The 17,219-nt window shown below is 32.8% G+C and overlaps 1 protein-coding gene across 5 annotated transcripts in view; it reads right to left on the bottom strand.

The window, feature by feature from the left end:
- The window catches only part of NEK1 (NIMA related kinase 1), a 213,697-nt gene that overhangs the window by 9,655 nt on the left and 186,823 nt on the right, over positions 1–17,219 (bottom strand). For 3 of the 5 annotated variants that reach the window (XM_047717704.1, XM_047717708.1, XM_047717705.1), the window contains 6 exons: positions 13,686–13,837; positions 9,962–10,170; positions 9,056–9,186; positions 8,672–8,804; positions 3,707–3,779; positions 3,462–3,503 (listed from right to left, as the gene is read on the bottom strand). In XM_047717704.1, coding sequence (XP_047573660.1) covers positions 3,709–3,779; positions 8,672–8,804; positions 9,056–9,186; positions 9,962–10,170; positions 13,686–13,837 — 696 coding nt within the window. In that variant the 3' untranslated portion in view covers positions 3,462–3,503; positions 3,707–3,708. The remainder of the gene's footprint in view (positions 1–3,461; positions 3,504–3,706; positions 3,780–8,671; positions 8,805–9,055; positions 9,187–9,961; positions 10,171–13,685; positions 13,838–17,219) is intronic. The other 2 variants (XM_047717706.1, XM_047717707.1) reach the window with 2 other exon arrangements.

The following is a 17,219-nucleotide window of genomic DNA, read 5'->3' as shown; positions in this document are numbered from 1 at the left end:
CACTGAGCCAACCAGGTGCCCCAAAACTGGTGGGTATTTAATTTTGAATGCATTATAAAAGTACTACATTTTTACTCCCTCCCACGTTATGTTTAAGTTTTTGATGTCATACTTTATATCTTTTTATTTAGTGTATCCCATAAGTAATTATTGTAAATTTAATTTTATTACTTTTGTCTTTAAACCTCATGCTAGCTCTATAAATCATTGATTCACTACCTGTCCTATATGTTTGCCTCTACTGGTGTGATTTTTTTTCTTTTATATAATTTCCTATTCCCAGTTAAGGGCTACCTTTTCTTTTCTGCTTAAAAAAGACCCTTTGATATTTCCTTGTAAAGCTGATTTAGTAGTGATGAATTCTTATAACTTTTGTTTGTCTGGGAAACCATGTATCTTCCCTTCAATTCTGAATATTAACCTTGTCTGGGAGAATATTCTTGCTTGTTAGTTTTTTTCCTTTTAGCACTTTGAATATATCATGCAACTCTCTTCTGGCCTGCAGAATTTCTGATGAAAAATCAGCTGATAGTCTATGGGGATTCCCTTACATGTAACTGTTTTTCTCTTGCTGCTTTAAAGATTTTCTCTTTATCTTTCATTTTTTACTTTTTTATTATGTGTCTTAGTGTGGATCTCTTTGGGATCATCTTGTTTGGGACTCTCTGTGCTTCCTGGATCTAGATGTGTTTCCTTTCCCCAGGCTAGGGATGTTTTCAGCTAGTCTTCCTTTCTTTCTTTTTAAAAAAGATTTTATTTTTTCATTTGTCAGAGAGAGAGTGTGAGTGCACAAGCAGGGGGAGTGGCAGAGAGAGGGAGAAGCAAACTCCCTCCTGAGCAAAGAGCCTGATATGGAACTTGAATCCAGGACCCCAAGATCATGACCTGAGCCGAAGGCAGATGTTAACCAACTGAGACACCCAGGCATCCCAGCTATTATTTCTTCAAATAAATTTTCTGACCCTTTCTCTATTCTCCTTCTAAGTTCCTGTAATGCAAATGTTAGTATGCTTGATGTTGTTGCACAGGTCTCTTAAACTATCCTAATTTTCTTTTCTTTCTGCTATTCAGTTTGGATGATTTTTAATATCCTATCTTACAGTTCACTGATGTGTTCTGAGTATCATCTAATCTATTTATTCTCTCAATTGTGTTTTTCATTTCTGTGAATGTGTTCTTCCTCTCTGATTGCTTTATTTTCTTTTTTGAAATTCTTATTGTGTTTAACCATTCTTCCCTGAGTTCAGTCAGCATTTTTATGACTATCATGCTGACTCTTTATCAGATAGACTGCTTATCTTCATTTTCTTCAGTTCTTTTTTTCTAAGATTTTTGTCTTACTCTTTAATTGGGACATATTCCTCCATCTCCTATTTTGCCTAACTCTTGTATCTGTTTCTATGTATGAGGTTTCTATGTAAGAGAGACAGCCTCCTACATAGGCATGTATCCTTTTGAAGCCACTCAACTATCCAAAAAACATGTCAATTCTACCCTGTGCCTCAACCAACTGTTCTCAGCTTAAGGAGGAATATCAAATAAAGTTTTTCCAAATATTTGTCAAGCAAAGTTGAACCCCAAGCACATTGCTGATTATTCACAGAAAGCACTATTGAAGCAATACTTATGGAGAACTGCCCGAAGGATAAACAGTCTGAATATGAATATAACTAGACTGGTATTCTTCTCAGATTAATTAACTGGGGTCATTCTCTGACTTCATGCCATTAAATTACACTATGTCATATTATGAGAAAGAGGCCCATGAAATCCAAATACTGTAAAAATTACTGAAGATAAATTTTAGTTCACTATATAGTGTTGATTTATAAAACAGGATCCAAGACCTCAATAAAATCAGAAATATTCAAGTTCCAGATAATGTTTACATTTTATGTATTAATTTTGAAAACAAAAATAGTATTTCAATATTTAAAGGAAAACCATCTGTTTTACAGTAGTAGTTCTTAACTGACAGATATTTTGAAAGACTAAGACTTGAGTTTTTCACTAAGATCTATGGACTTAGATTCTTAAAGTCTAAAAAATATCCTCTTTAAAGGAATCTACAAGTTATTAAAATTTGAGGAATACTATATGATTGTACCCTCTTTTTAAGAATCATGGGGAAATTATTCTTTTGTTTCAATACTAAAAATAGCTGACTTCTGAGTGATATGTTTTGTCTCAAGAACAGTGACTTATGTAATTAATTAGGTTTCCTGCTTTGCTAGAAAGATAAGCACCAAATTTATGACCTATTCTCACAAAATGCAGAGACCCTTTGAACATTAACTTTGTATTCTCACCTCATTCTTGGCTTAATAATCATTGCTTATGCTCATTTGCCTGATACGCTGACTTTCCCAAGCCCTTGTACTCTATATATTTTTAAGTGCAACATTAAATTTTTTGACAAGATAGAATATAAATAAACTTTATAAAAATTTATATTGCTAAAATTAAGCAACATTTTAAAAATATCAAATCCTCAAATCACTTTAGCATACTAATTGTATCTTTAAAGTAATTTTGACAGATATTCTAGAACAGAATTCTTGTTCAAAATATTTAATCAGTTTACAAATCACTTTAAAAAATTAAGATCATTACTTCACGGTGAGATACCTAAAAACTATAAGACCACAAATATATCTTATATCTTGATTCCCACTTCATTCACTAAGCTTGACTTCAAGAAACTTTAAAACTTTGTCCAAAAAAAATCCTACATGTGCCCAGAATAAAGACTCATACAAAGAAAGACTATCAAAAGAACCTGGTATATAAGCTGTCAGTGAAATTCCAAAAGTTCCAAGATATTTTGTGTAATGGAGAATCTTAATTAAATTTATATCTCTACTTTAAAGAAACTATTATTTATGGATATTAAGTTCTGACATTTTCCCCCCAAAGTGATGTTATAGTTCTTCAATACTTCTTTAAAGGAAAACAGCTCCCTTAAGGATCAACAGATTAGCGGATATAGAAGAACATATCAGTAATCTAGAAGAAAGGGAAATGAAAAGCATCCAAGCTGAATGTCAAAAAGAGAAAAAAATTTTTTAAAATGAGGATAGGTTTAGGCATCTCTTAGACAACACCAAGCAAACAAACATTTACATTATAGGGGTCCCAGAAGAAGAAGAAGAGAAAGGGGATAGAAAACTTACTTGAGGAAATAATAGCTAAAAAGTTCCCTAACGTGGGAAAGGAAATAGACATTCAAGTCCAAGCACAGGGAGTTCCAAGGATGTCCATACCAGGACACATAATTAAAATGTCAGAGGTTAAGGATGAAGAAAGACTTTTAATGGCAGCAAGAGAGAAACAAAAAAACCTATGAGGAAAACCAATAAAACTCTCAGCTAATTTATCAGTAGAAATTTTGCAAGCCAGAAGAAAGTAGAATATATTCAAGATGCTGAAAGTAAAAAAACCTAAAACAAAGAACACTCTACCTGGCAAATTATCCTTCACATTTGATGGAAAGATAGAGTTTCCTAGACAAAAAAAGATAAAGGAATTTATTACTACTAAATCAGCCTTATAAGAAATGTTAAAGGGAATTCTTTAAGTTGAAAAGAAATAGCTAAAATTAGACATAAGAAAATGATGAAAAGGATGTACAATGTGACAACACATACATTAAATGTGGAGGAGAGAGAAAAAAAGTTTTTTAAGAATGTGTTTGAACTTAAACTACCATCAAATTAATATAGACTGCTGTATAATTAGGATGTTATATTTGATCCTCATGGTAACCACAAACTCAAAACTTGTAATAGATACACAAATAAATAAAATAAAAAGTCAAACCTAATACTATAGAAATTCATCAATCACAAAGAAAGATAGCAAGAGAAGAAGGGAACAGACAACTACAATAATTACCAGAAAACAACAGAATGGCAATGAGTACATACATATCAATTACTTTAAATGTAAATGCCTTAAATGGTCCAATCAGAAGATATAGGGTGGTGGGATGGATTAAAAAAAAGAAAACACACACACACACACACACACACACACACACACAACCCACCTATATACTGCCTACAAAAGAGTCACCTCAGATCTAAAGACACATATAAACTAAAAGTGAAGGGATGGAAAAATATTTACTGAGCAAAGGGAAGCAAGGAAAAAAAAAAAGCCATGGCAGCAATGTTTTATATTAGACAAAATAGACTTTAAAACAAAGACTGCAAGGGCTCCTGGGTGGCTCAGTCAGTTAAGTGTCTGCCTTTGGGTCAGGTCATGATCTCAGGGTCCTGGGATTGAGTCCTTTATTAGGCTCTCTGCTCATCAGGGAGCCTGCTTCTCCTTCTCCTCCCCACTCATGCTCTCTCTTGTTATCTCTCTCTCTTTCTCTCTCTAATAAATAAAAAAAATCTTTAAAAAAATAAAAAATAAAATAAAACAAAGACTGCAACAAGAGACAAAAAGAGCATTACATAATGATAAAGGGGTCAATCCAACAAGAGGATATAACAATAGTAAACTATCCACCCAACACTGGAGCACCTTAAATACATAAAGCAAATATTAACGGACATAGAGAAACTGATGGTAATATAATAATAGTAGGGGACATTAACACTCCACTTATATCAATGGCTTGATCATCCAGGCAGGAAATCAAAAGGAAGGAGTATCTTTGAATGACACATTAAACCAGAAGGACATAATAGATAAACAGAACATCCCATACCAAATCAACAGAATACATATTCTTTTCAAGTGCACATGGAACATTCTCCAGAATAGATCATGTTTGGCCACAAAACAACCCTTAGTAAATTTAAGAAAAATGAAATCATACCATGGATTTTCTTCTGACCACAACAGTGTGAAACTAGAAATAAATCACAAGATAAAAATTGGAAAAAAAAAACAAACACATGGAGACTAAACACCATGATACTAAACAACCAATGGGTTAACGAAACAAAGAAGAAACCAAAAAATACATGGAAACAAATGAAAATGAAAGCACAATGCTTCAAAATCTCTGGGACACAGCAAAAGCAGTTCTAAGACGGAAATAAAGTGACAGAGGCCTATGTCAAGAAACAAGAAAAAGCTTAAATAAACAATCTGACCTTACACCTAAAGCAACCAGAAAAAGAACAAAGCCCAAGCTGAGTTAAAGGAAGGAATATAATAAATTCAGAGCAGGAAAAAATGAGACAGAGACTGAAAAAGCAATAGAAAAAAAAAATCAATGAAACCTAGAGCTGGTTCTTTCAAAAGATAAACAAAATTGATAAATCCTTAGCCAGACTCATCAAGAAAAAAGAGAAAGGACCCAAATTAATAAAATCAAATGAGAGAGAAGTAACAATTGACAACACAGAAATACAAAGGATTATAAGAGAATGCTATGAAAAATCACATGCTAACAAACTGGACAAGTAGGAGAAATGGATATATTCCTAGAAACATACAATCTTCCAAAACTGAGTAAGGAAGAAATAGATAATCTGAACAGATTACTGGTAAATAAATTGAATTTATATTTAAAAAATAAAAGTCCAGGGACGCCTGGGTGGCTTGGTCCTTAAGCATCTGCCTTTGGCTCAGGGCGTGATCCCAGGGTCCTGGGATTGAGCCCCGCATCTGGCTCCCTGCTCAGCGGTATGCCTGCTTCACCCTCTCCCACTCCCCCTGCTTGTGTTCCCTCTCTCGCTGTGTCTCTCTCTGTGAAATAAATAAATAAATAAAATCTTAAAAAAAAAAAAAAAAAGTCCAGAACCAGCTAGAGTCACAGGCAAATTCTACCAAACATTTAAAGAATTAAATACCTATCCTCTTCAATCTATTCCAAAAACAGAAGAAGGAAAGGTTCTAAATACATCCTGTGAGGCTAGCATTACCCTCACACCAAAACTAGACAAAGATACCATAAAAAGAAAAAAAAACCAAAAAACTACAGGCCAATATCCCTAGTGAACATGCAAAAATTCCCAGCCAACTGCATTCAACAATACATTCAAAGGATCATCCATCATGATATTCCAAGGATGCAAGGACAGTTCAATATTCACAAATCAATCCATGTGACATACTGCATTAACAAAACAAAGGATAAAAATCACATGATCATTAATAGATGCAGAATGGATATGATGTTGTATGTGTGTGGAATATCACACAACCATAAAAAAGGATGAGAGTGGGTCCTTTGTGACAACATAAATGGAACCAGAAGTATTTTGCTAAGTAAACTAAGTCAGACTGAGAAAGAGGAATATCATATTCCACTCATGTGTAGAATCTAAAGATTTTTTTTTTTTTTATTTGACAGACAGAGATTACAAGTAGGCAGAGAGGCAGGCAGAGGGAGAGAGAGGAGAAAGCAGGCCCCCTGCTGAGCAGAGAGCCCGATGCAGGGCTCGATCCCAGGACCCTGGGATCATGACCCGAGCCGAAGGCAGAGGCTTTAACCCACTGAGCCACCCAGGCGCCCCCATGTGTAGAATCTAAAAATAAATAAAGACAATAAGGAAACAAAAAGCAGAATCAGACTTACAAATATAGAAAACAAACTAATGGTTGCCAGAGACAAGGTTGAGAGGACAGGCAAAATGGGTGAAGAGGAGTTTGGGATACAGGCTGACAGTTATGGAAGTACCAAATCATGGGAAGAAAAGGCATAGTATAATGAATATAATTAATGATGTAATAGTATTGTATGGTGACAGATGGTAGCTATATTTGTGGTAAGCATACCATAAAGTATAAACTTGTCAAGTCAGTATGCTATACACATGAAACTAATATAAGATTGTGTGCCAACTTAAGTCAAATAAAAAAATTAAAAAGAAAAGAAAGGAGCTCCTTTAAGTTTCTTTTGCTAGGTTTTATAGCACTACCATACATATGAAACATTTTCTGTTTTTGCCTATTTGTGATCATCGTAATTATTAAATGGGCTAAAGAAAATCATAATTAATAACATATGCAGTACTAATTACTGGCGTATATTAGATCCATTACTTGTTGCTAATGACCCCAACATTTTCTTGATAGTTATTTTGTTAAGGTAAGAATACTAATGAAGATGCAGTGGATTTTGAATCATAAGGTAAAAGTACTCACTGTACCTGATGATTTTCTGGTTTTGACTTAACAATAACTATTAAAGTTTTTAGAAGATTTTTACTTACATTTAACTGACTCAAAAACTTCTTTTTTTTTTTTTGGCTGAGCTTTATGGTCAATATAAATAAGTATATAACCTAACTAAGTAAAGTTGCTCCTAAAATAAAAGACATTCTTGAATTTGATTTTAGGAAACCTGATTTTTCATGAGTCAATATATCAAATACTTTTATTGAAAGCCTGGCTCGAAATACCTGAACTGAGTATTAATGCTCCACTTGTATGAACGCTAAATCCAGGTATTCATCATCTTGTGCCCAAAGGCATTTATAGCTTCAAAACAGATCTTATTTGCAATTTTAATACCCTCCAAGTTATCCAGAATACTACTATGAGACTGAACTTTATAAAATGTCTCCTTCATTCTGTCAGTTCTTTCACTTCACGAATCTTCAATGATTTCCTCTATGTTTGCATTTTAAACACTTCACAGTATCTAATCACAAAGACTAATTTTCTAATTTAAATTCCAGTTAGTTAACATACAGTGTAATATTAGTTTCAGGTGCACAATGCAGTGATTCAACACTTCCATACAATGAAGACTATTTTCAATAAGAAGCTTCCAATATTAACTCTAATATACATTAATTTTCACTGTTTTCTGACAAGTTATGGCTCTACATTTCTTTCCATTTTTTACAATCTAAGCTTCTCTTGTCTAATTCCTACTGCACTGAAAAGTATTTTAGAATATGCATTTTATACATAGTTCTACACTTTCATATACTTATGTCTCATCTTCCAAATTCAACATGTAAGCAAAGACTACGTCTTTTAATGTCCATAGTAATAAAGTACTAGGCTACAAAAGCACTTGATAAGTACTTTCAAAACAATTCATAGTATATTGAAATAGTGATCATCCTTTTACAGCAGTGGAAACTGAAACTTAAATCACTTAATGTCACATTACTAGCTTGTCACAGAGTCAGGACTATACCACTGGTCTGGTACCATGTTTAGTGCTCTTGATAAATTTAAGGGGAAACACCATTTTTAACTTTAATAATTTTCAGTAAAGTTCTAATATTTTTTAAGTGATTCTGTAGGTAAATATTTTCCAAATATAAAAATGGTTTACATCCAAATCACTATAAATGAATTCCATTTACTGTGAATGGAAGAGATTATATTTGGTATTACTTAGGAGAAATTGTACATATTGCTGAAGCATGTATGTCTAAAGGTTTACTTCTACATCGTTGATAAGAAAGTATTCTAATTTCTAGAGCTGTCCAATAAGGAGTCGTTAAAAAAAACTCATTCAAATATTACTTATAAATTAAGTAAAATAAGAACTTAAAGGACTTAAGTCAATAAAAATGATAGAATCAGTTAATATATATGACATGGTTAATTTTATAATTGCTCATAAGTACCAGGATATGATTCCAATATAGATTTCACTAAAACGCATGTGATAAAAAGCTCAGCAATTTACATTTGTCATCCTGTTTTTTTGCACATTTACTTAAGATATAAAGACAGGAAATCTTACCTTCTTGATAGGCTCCATCTGCCATGACTAAATGAAGAATCTTGGCATAAAGATGTTCATGTTCATTTCCTAAAATATCCTGAACTATTGTTGAACAAATCTCAATATTTTCATCTTCATCTTCATGAATAGCCTATACCAAATTTCCAAATATAAATATATGATTATTAACATTCTCTAGAGGCTTTATTATTTATAATAAATCCAACGACCTATAAAAATCACTGACATTTCACTAATAATTCAAAAAGAGCATATTTCAAAATTAATTTTTTTTTTTTAAAGTAGGCTTCACATCCAAGGTGGGGCTTGGACTCATGACCCCTGAGATCACGAACTGGATGCCCCAAACTTAAAATATTTTTTAATTGACATTTTACTTACTTTTATTTTCTCATAAACCTCAAAGAATTTTTCAAAGCCCATTTCCTGCTCCAGGTGAAGTCTCAGTTCCTCTAAATGGTTAAAGACACTATCATATTCACATTCACTAGTAATTTCACCATCACTGTTATCTAAAAAACAGAAATTAAAAGAAGATATTTTATGACTAAAAAGAATAAATAAAATCTTTAAAAATAAAAAAAAATAATTCTGACCCAAACAGACTAAAATTCTTTTTGATGAGTGACGTCACTGAAAGACTACTTGTACTTACAATATAAGGTTTTGTTATTACAATTATTGTCTTTTATGGAGGAAATCAATGTATATACAAATGTCTTAACAAGACTGTTACTTTGGGAATCTTTTCTTTTATAGACATAAACAGTAAACCAGATTAAAAACATTTTAATGGAGTAAAAAATGAAAAAAGCATACCCATATGTTTTGTGCTGCAGCAAACCAACCATAACTGTGTTTAAAAATCTGACATTAAACATGAGCTAAAACATGAAAAAGCATGCAGGAGGCAGATGACTTATGCTACATATTATAAAACTTCAGTAAAGCATTTAGAAAGTATTATAAATGCTATATATGTTTTATGTCATGTACATGTCCAAGCACTTTATGTTATCTTTAGTACTAGAAAAATAAGGCAAGAAAGATAAGAAAACAATAAAAATATTTCAAAAGCATTCCCAAAATTTAATGGGAAAGAAATGGAACAAATGTATATGGGCATTTGTGTGAAAATAAAAAGAATGAATAAAAGTCAGAGACACAGAAGGATACTTCAGTTTTATTTAAATTAGAAAACTTCCTATCAGGTACCAGAAAAATACACTCTGATTGAAATATGTGTATACACTGAAAAAAAAAAAAAAAAAAAAAAGCCCCATGTACCTGAGTGCCATTCTTCATTTAGGGCACTTTCACTGCTGGGATTGTCATCCTCATCTACCAGATCTGTCCCATTTGCAGTCTGCTCTATGTCACTGTTCTTTAAGACTGATTCTTCCTCCTCACTGTATTCTTCACCAGGTTGTTCCCTAAGTAACTGTTCCATAGAGGCCTGAAGCTCTTGTAAATCTGTGTCAGTTTCTTCAAAAACACTGAAATTTTAAAAAATTAAACTAAACATTACCAAAATGTCACCTTATTTTGAAATTTTACTTCAATATACATGCACTCCTTTCTGCTTAAAAGTACTAATAGTAGATAAAAAGAAATCTGAAAAAACCTACATAAGTGGTCTTTAACAAAGTAACTGAAGATTAATACAATTATAAATATAGCACATTACACATATTCTGGAATACATAAGCTGGAAGATGAACTTGTTTAAAATGATCCTGATCTGCTAAAAGAGAATAAAATAACGTAACTATCAATATTATTCATTGCTTAAATTTTGAAAGACTGTTTCAGTATTTTAAGGGGCTAGACTAAAGAGATTTTTTTACATGCTTTCTAAAAAAAACCTGAATATTCAAATATTTTTCTTCTATGTAATTCTGAACATTTAGTAAAATCTTTGTGTAGATGTATAATAGTAGTATAGTATATGAAAGGCTTTCCATATAAACACTCATTAGACATTTGAACACCTGAACATTATAGGTTCAGGTGAATAGTATGAGCTAGTAAATAAATAGTCATCAGAAATCTTATCTTTAGATGCTTATTCTTGAAAACATTTCTAAAATACATAACAAATGGACTTTACTGAGTAATTAGAATATACTAACCATAATAATCTCCACTGGATTATCTTGTTTCCAAGGCATTGCTCAGGATATTAATTTTACTTTCAAGGGATTACAGATGCTAGAATTAATTAATTTATGTAAATAATACCCTTGATTTATATAGTACTTTAGTTTATTAAGCAGTTTTAGCCTATTACTAAAATTTTATCTACACATAACTCATAATTCATTTTAGAGATACGGACACAGAATTAAAGTGTTTAAATTATTTGCTCAAGGTTATACAATCAATAAATAGCAAATAAAGATTGAAATCTAGGTCTTCTCATCACTTCTCATAACTTCTCAAAATACCCCAAGAATGTACTCATCAACTTTATTTCTCTTAATTTGCCTCTTTCTACTAAAGTGGCATGCAAAGGGAAAAGTCTGTAGATTAAGAGTTAATTGAAATTTTAGGTAAGTGAAGTCTTTGAAAGAGATTATGTATGATGTTGACGATTTCATTCACCAGAAAAGCGATGCTGAATAGAACATAAAAGCTGATTAAAGCCTTAAAGTTTAGATTCCAGTCAAACAAGTATTTACTGAAAACTAATATAGAAATGGTATTACATGGGGCGCCTGGGTGGCTCAGTGGGTTAAGCCGCTGCCTTCGGCTCAGGTCATGATATCAGGGTCCTGGGATCGAGTCCCACATCGGGCTCTCTGCTCAGCAAGAAGCCTGCTTCCCTCTCTCTCTCTCTCTGCCTGCCTCTCCGTCTACTTGTGATCTCTCTCTGTCAAATAAATAAATAAAATCTTAAAAAAAAAAAAAAAGAAATGGTATTACACAAGATCTTAAATAAAACTTCCATTAATGGAAAAGAAAATACTCTTTTAAAGTAGAAATATCTTTATTTAGTATTTATGTGTACAAACTTCTACACCGACTTTGTAGCAGGTATAGAAAAGCAAAGCATCTAATTAGAATGAGAGAATATGTCTAATCTTATGGATCACCCTATTAGTAACATTTAACTTTATATTTAATTACAAGACTAACATAATATGCACATCTGCTATGTACCATTAGAACAATGATTAAATAATCTGTTGACAAAATCTTACAATGGCCAACCCAGAGGAATTAGTGCCCAGCACAGATGGTATTAAAGTAAATGGGGCTGCCAAGTCTGCCATTATAAGAAAAGTATAAGATTAACATATATTTTAAAAGATCTATTTTAAAATCTGGCCTTGAATTCACATTTTAGTAGATTTTATTGTATGACCTTGAGTGAAGTTTGGACAAAAAGAAAGAAAAGAAAAAGAAAAAGAAAAAAATCCCAAGGAAAATTTTGTGGTACGGACTAATTTACTTTAAAAAAATAACTTGGGGGCGCCTGGGTGGCTCAGTGGGTTAAGCCGCTGCCTTCGGCTCGGGTCATGATCTCAGGGTCCTGGGATCGAGGCCCGCATCGGGTTCTCTGCTCAGCAGGGAGCCTGCTTCCCTCTCTCTCTCTCTCTGCCTGCCTCTCCATCTACTTGTGATCTCTCTCTGTCAAATAAATAAATAAAATCTTTAAAAAAAAAAATAACTTGGTTTTCAAAATTTTAAGTTAATATTAAAAGCTCCTAAACTTAAATTTTAAAATAAAATTCTGTCATCAACTAGTAATTAAAAGAACACAAGCCACAAACAAGTTGCTGTGCAGTCAGATAAAAACTGATGACTTTATAAACACTTAGAGGAAAAACTGTACTTAGCACTCTGTCAACCACAAAGGTGCTGAGACGTTGTCATGTTCCCCAAGAGGCTCAATAAAAACACATGAAGTGCTGATGACTACCCCTAAGCAGAAGAAAACAAGGATAAAAGGGTAACTTCCTGTAAAATCTGAGGACACTAGCAAAAATATAAAGAACAGTATGAGACATGAAAAAAAGGAGGACAAAGCCTTTAATAGAAACAGTTTGGTTAAAAATTTAAGAAACAAGAGGCAAGACTTAAAAAAGACAAACAAACATAATACCAGAAAATAGTGCCAGATACAGTGGCTCTGGCTCAACTATTGCAGGGGGGGAAAATATCACGAGACTGACACAGTTTTTTTCTATTAAAAGACGTAAAATGTAGAAACTTAAGCTCAAAAATATCAGAAAATAAATCATAAAAATCCCAATATTTTATGCCATATTTTCCTGGTGATCTGAATATACTATACCTTCTTGAACACTTTATTTTCCCCCCATATTGGGTAACATTTGTCTGAGGGGGTGAGAGGGCTTACTTGTCCTGTTAAAGGGGCTATTACTTCCTACAGTTCTCAGAAGGGTTGGTTAAATTTGCCTCGTAGATTCTAAATTCCCCATGAATCATGAAGAAAGGAATTTTGTGAAAGCAATTAAATTACATGCAGAACACACATGTGCCCACACACATGCAAACAAAACAACTAGTCTACCTGCTAATTTCCCACTGTCATGGTTTCAAAATCATACATAGCAGGAGAGGGATGTAGAGGCTTTCTGATCTTTTCCCTGGGGAACTGTAGAATAGTTCATATCTCACAATTTTCCATTGCAATCCCCGTATCATGTGGTGTTAAACTGTTAAACAGTCATTATTCTGCTAATATTCCTTCATTTAAGCAATATTTATTAAACATGTACCATGGACAAGTCAATGTGCTAGATGCTCAGTGCTGAATATGAATATTCCTCAAGTGAGGGTCAGTCATTACATTACTTAGAGGTTAATATACATATCAAAGCTTATATGACTGTACTTTAAATATGTTGTAAAAAGATAAAGGAGTGGTGAAATAACAGTTACAGATAATTTTTTAAAACTGTCTTAGGTGAGTTACATCTCCAAAGTTCACATAAACTCAAATTCTGTTAGTGCTAGTATTTATTAATGACATCATGCTCACATGTCTTCAGAATCAGAAGGTCCTTCTTTAATATGCTCATCTTCAATTTCATCTATTTCAAGATTGTCTTGACATACATCTCCTACAGTGGGAACATCCATCAGTGTTCTGAACAATTTTGAGAGATCTGGAAGTGAACATGTCCTCAACATCTAAAAAAAATCAACAGATTTCTTAGTAGGAGTAAGATTATTAGAAAATAAAAATGAAATAAAAAAATTAGAAAGTTAGAGCTAATACTAATTTTTTATTTTATATCATATATTTAGAGTTAGAAGTTCCAGAAGTGACTCATCTAAGATTAGAACCTAATTTTCTTGAATTTTAGCTCTGTAATTTTTCAGTGAGGAAAACTAAACCGGTGAGTTATGCTTAGGTTTCAAAATTCAAGGGATTCACTTTAGTCACCATTTAAAGGCAAGGAGAGGCATTTAGTCAGGGTATACCCAGGGAATGGAATTAGAAATCTGTCAGAAATCGGCAGTGCCAGAAACTGCCAATTTGCTCCTTCTCACTCAAGACCCATACTGTCCCTCTTTCCTTGTATCTCTTTCTCTCACACTTTCCTATGGCCAATCTTCCCCATATATTTTTCCCAAATCCTGAACTGAGTTTGTCTGAAGCTTGGCAAGGCACTATCACGTATAATTGGTGGCCCTTTGTATCCTTTATCCTAGGAGCTCAGTTAAATAAAAAACTTCATTTTAATGAAAAAAAAAAAAAAGTCTAATATCACTTCCATAAACAATGGACTGTAATTGGAGCCTTTCCCAAAAGAAGGTAAGGGTGGATAGACAGGTACTTTGATGTTTGTACATAGAATCATTTATAGCAGCAGGTAAGAAGGAACTGACTTGAGAAAAAAAACAATGTACAGTTGAGGTGTCTAAAATTTGAATTTGTTTGGGAAAGACCAGGAATAGAAGAAAGTGCCCCTGTCCACCAACCTATTAGCAATTAGAATGTGATGGATAGGCAGGATGATCAAACAAATGTCTATATACATAAGTCTCAGAATTTGGTTAATAAACCTAAAGGAACCTGTGAGATTTGAAACCTAACTCCTAAGGCCCTGGTAAGAATCCTACACCAGATTGGAGACTCTGAAGAAAACATAATGTTTAGCATATTAATGAAAATTTATATACTTTGGCAATTTAATTGGTACAACTGTTTTTGAGAATAAAAGAGGATAGATTTCCACTATTTGAACATAATTTACATATTATAGCGCAAGAAAAAGATGGTTATGAACTACAAGATGGGTAGATAGGTTGCTTGTTAAAACACTTAATGATGGTACTGAAAGTATATCTTTTACTGAATCTCCCATTGTTAGCAGAATTTATGCTTGACTTATTATTTGAATCATGTATATTATAAACCAATAGTGTGCAAAATACGCATACGGTAACAGTTTCTCCAGATAAATGCTAATCAACAAAAATATAGAGCATATATGCATTAAACACTTAAATTCAAGGGGACTCTATATAAAGATGCAACCTTTGTTAGGCTGAGATAAATTTTCATCCTGGCTAAAAAGAAATCTCAATTTTAGTTTATTCCTTTCACTAATTATAATAGCTTTCCTAACCTAATGTAAAATAATACAGTAGAAAGAAATTTCAAGAGGTATGTAATTTGGCAATTTTCCTCTTGGCATGGAAATGGGTATATGCACCCATCAGTCCAACAGCTATCTGTCCTATATTAAAAATGTTTCATGTGCAGTCTTCTTTGATAAATATTTTAGGTGTTTTGTTTTGGGTTAAGTTCTACTTTTTCTCAAAAATGAAGGGACGCCTGGGTGGCTCAGTTGGTTAAGCAGCTGCCTTCGGTTCAGGTCATGATCCCAGCGTCTTGGGATCGAGTCCCACATTGGGCTCCTTGCTCATCGGGGAGCCTGCTTCTCCCTCTGTCTCTGCCTGCCATTCTGTCTGCCCGTGCTTGCTCTCTCTCCCTCTCTCTCTCTGACAAATAAATAAATAAAATCTTAAAAAAAAAAATGAAGAGAACCACAGGTTGGTAGACAAGGGCTATTTCTGTTATTCCTGATAATGTTTAAAGCAAAAACAGTAACAATTTATTGTGGTGTGCGTAACATGTGGATATAAAATATAAGAGAACAATGCCAAAACAATAGACAAGAGGGTGGAAATGGAAATATACTGTGAAAAGGTTCTTATGTCATATGTGAAGTGATATAATATTATTTGAAGACTGTAAAAAGCTAAAATTGCATCTTGAGAGCTGAAAATTACAACTAAGTTTTTGAAAAGATCTATACTGGCAAATAATAGAGATAAAACAAAATGTTAAAAACACTCAATCCAAAAGAAGGGAGAATAAAAGTAAAATAAGAACAGAAAAAGTGACGAGACAGATAGAAAACAAATAACAAAGGTTTAAATTTCATCATACCAATAATATATTGAAAATTACATGAAAAGTAAATGGCCAAAAAAAAAAGTAAATGGCCTAATCACTTTAAATAAAAGAGGTTGTCAGACTGACTAAAAAGCAGTTGTGACAATGTGACAGCTACAAAAAAAAAAATTTACATGAAAGTCAGTGTGATTATAAGTTAATGTGTGTGTGTATGTGTGTGTGTAAAATAATGTAAAATAATGTATGTGTATCCTTAACAAATAATCATCAGAAAGCTAGAATGGCTATTACAACCAGAAAAAATAGATTTTAGAACAGGTGATATGACCAAGAATATGGAGAGTCATTTCATAGTGATAAAGAAAGCAATTATCAAGAAGATATAAAGATTATTAATTTGCATTCAATTGACTAGAAATTTCAATACTCCTTTTCCAGTAACTGATAAGTAGAAAGAAAATTAGTAAGACATAGAAGATGAACAACACTATCAAACAAAAAGTGACCTTTCATAATAATAAACTTATCAATTCATCCAGAAGGTATAGTAATACTAAATTTTTATTCACTCAGTAACAAAGTTTCAAAATACATGGAACAAAAATTGACACAAATGAAAAGATAGATAATTATATAGTTTTTTCTCAAAAAATGATATAACTAGATAGACAAAAAAATAGTAAAGATAAAGAAGACTTGAACAGCACTATCAACCAATTTGACTTAATCCTTGACATTTATAGGCTATTTTACATGATGACAGAAGAATACACATTCTTTTAAAGAGATCTGTTAGAGTAGTAGCCGCCAGTAAAGGAGACTAAAGGGTGACTCATGAGTGCAGAGGAAAATATGATACACAGAAAATCAAGAGATAAAATGATTTTAAAAATAAAGTGTATATCAACTATGCTGGAAGAAGAAAAGAAAGAAGAGAGAAAAAGGTAGTGGGAATTAGGCAATGTTCTAGTAATTGATTTGACAAAAGCAGTTTTAATGGAGGAGTGGGCTAAAAGTAACGTTGGAATGTATTTGGAAGTGAATGGAAGTGGAGACTATAAATGTACAACATATTCAAGATGTTTGGTTGTAAAAGGGAGCAGAGAAAGGGGTGGAATGGTAGCCAGAGAAGGATATGTTCTC

This window comes from Lutra lutra, chromosome 2, assembly GCF_902655055.1.
Source record: "Lutra lutra chromosome 2, mLutLut1.2, whole genome shotgun sequence".
Classification (NCBI taxonomy): Eukaryota; Metazoa; Chordata; class Mammalia; order Carnivora; family Mustelidae; genus Lutra; species Lutra lutra.
This window is presented reverse-complemented; position numbering and strand designations above follow the sequence as displayed.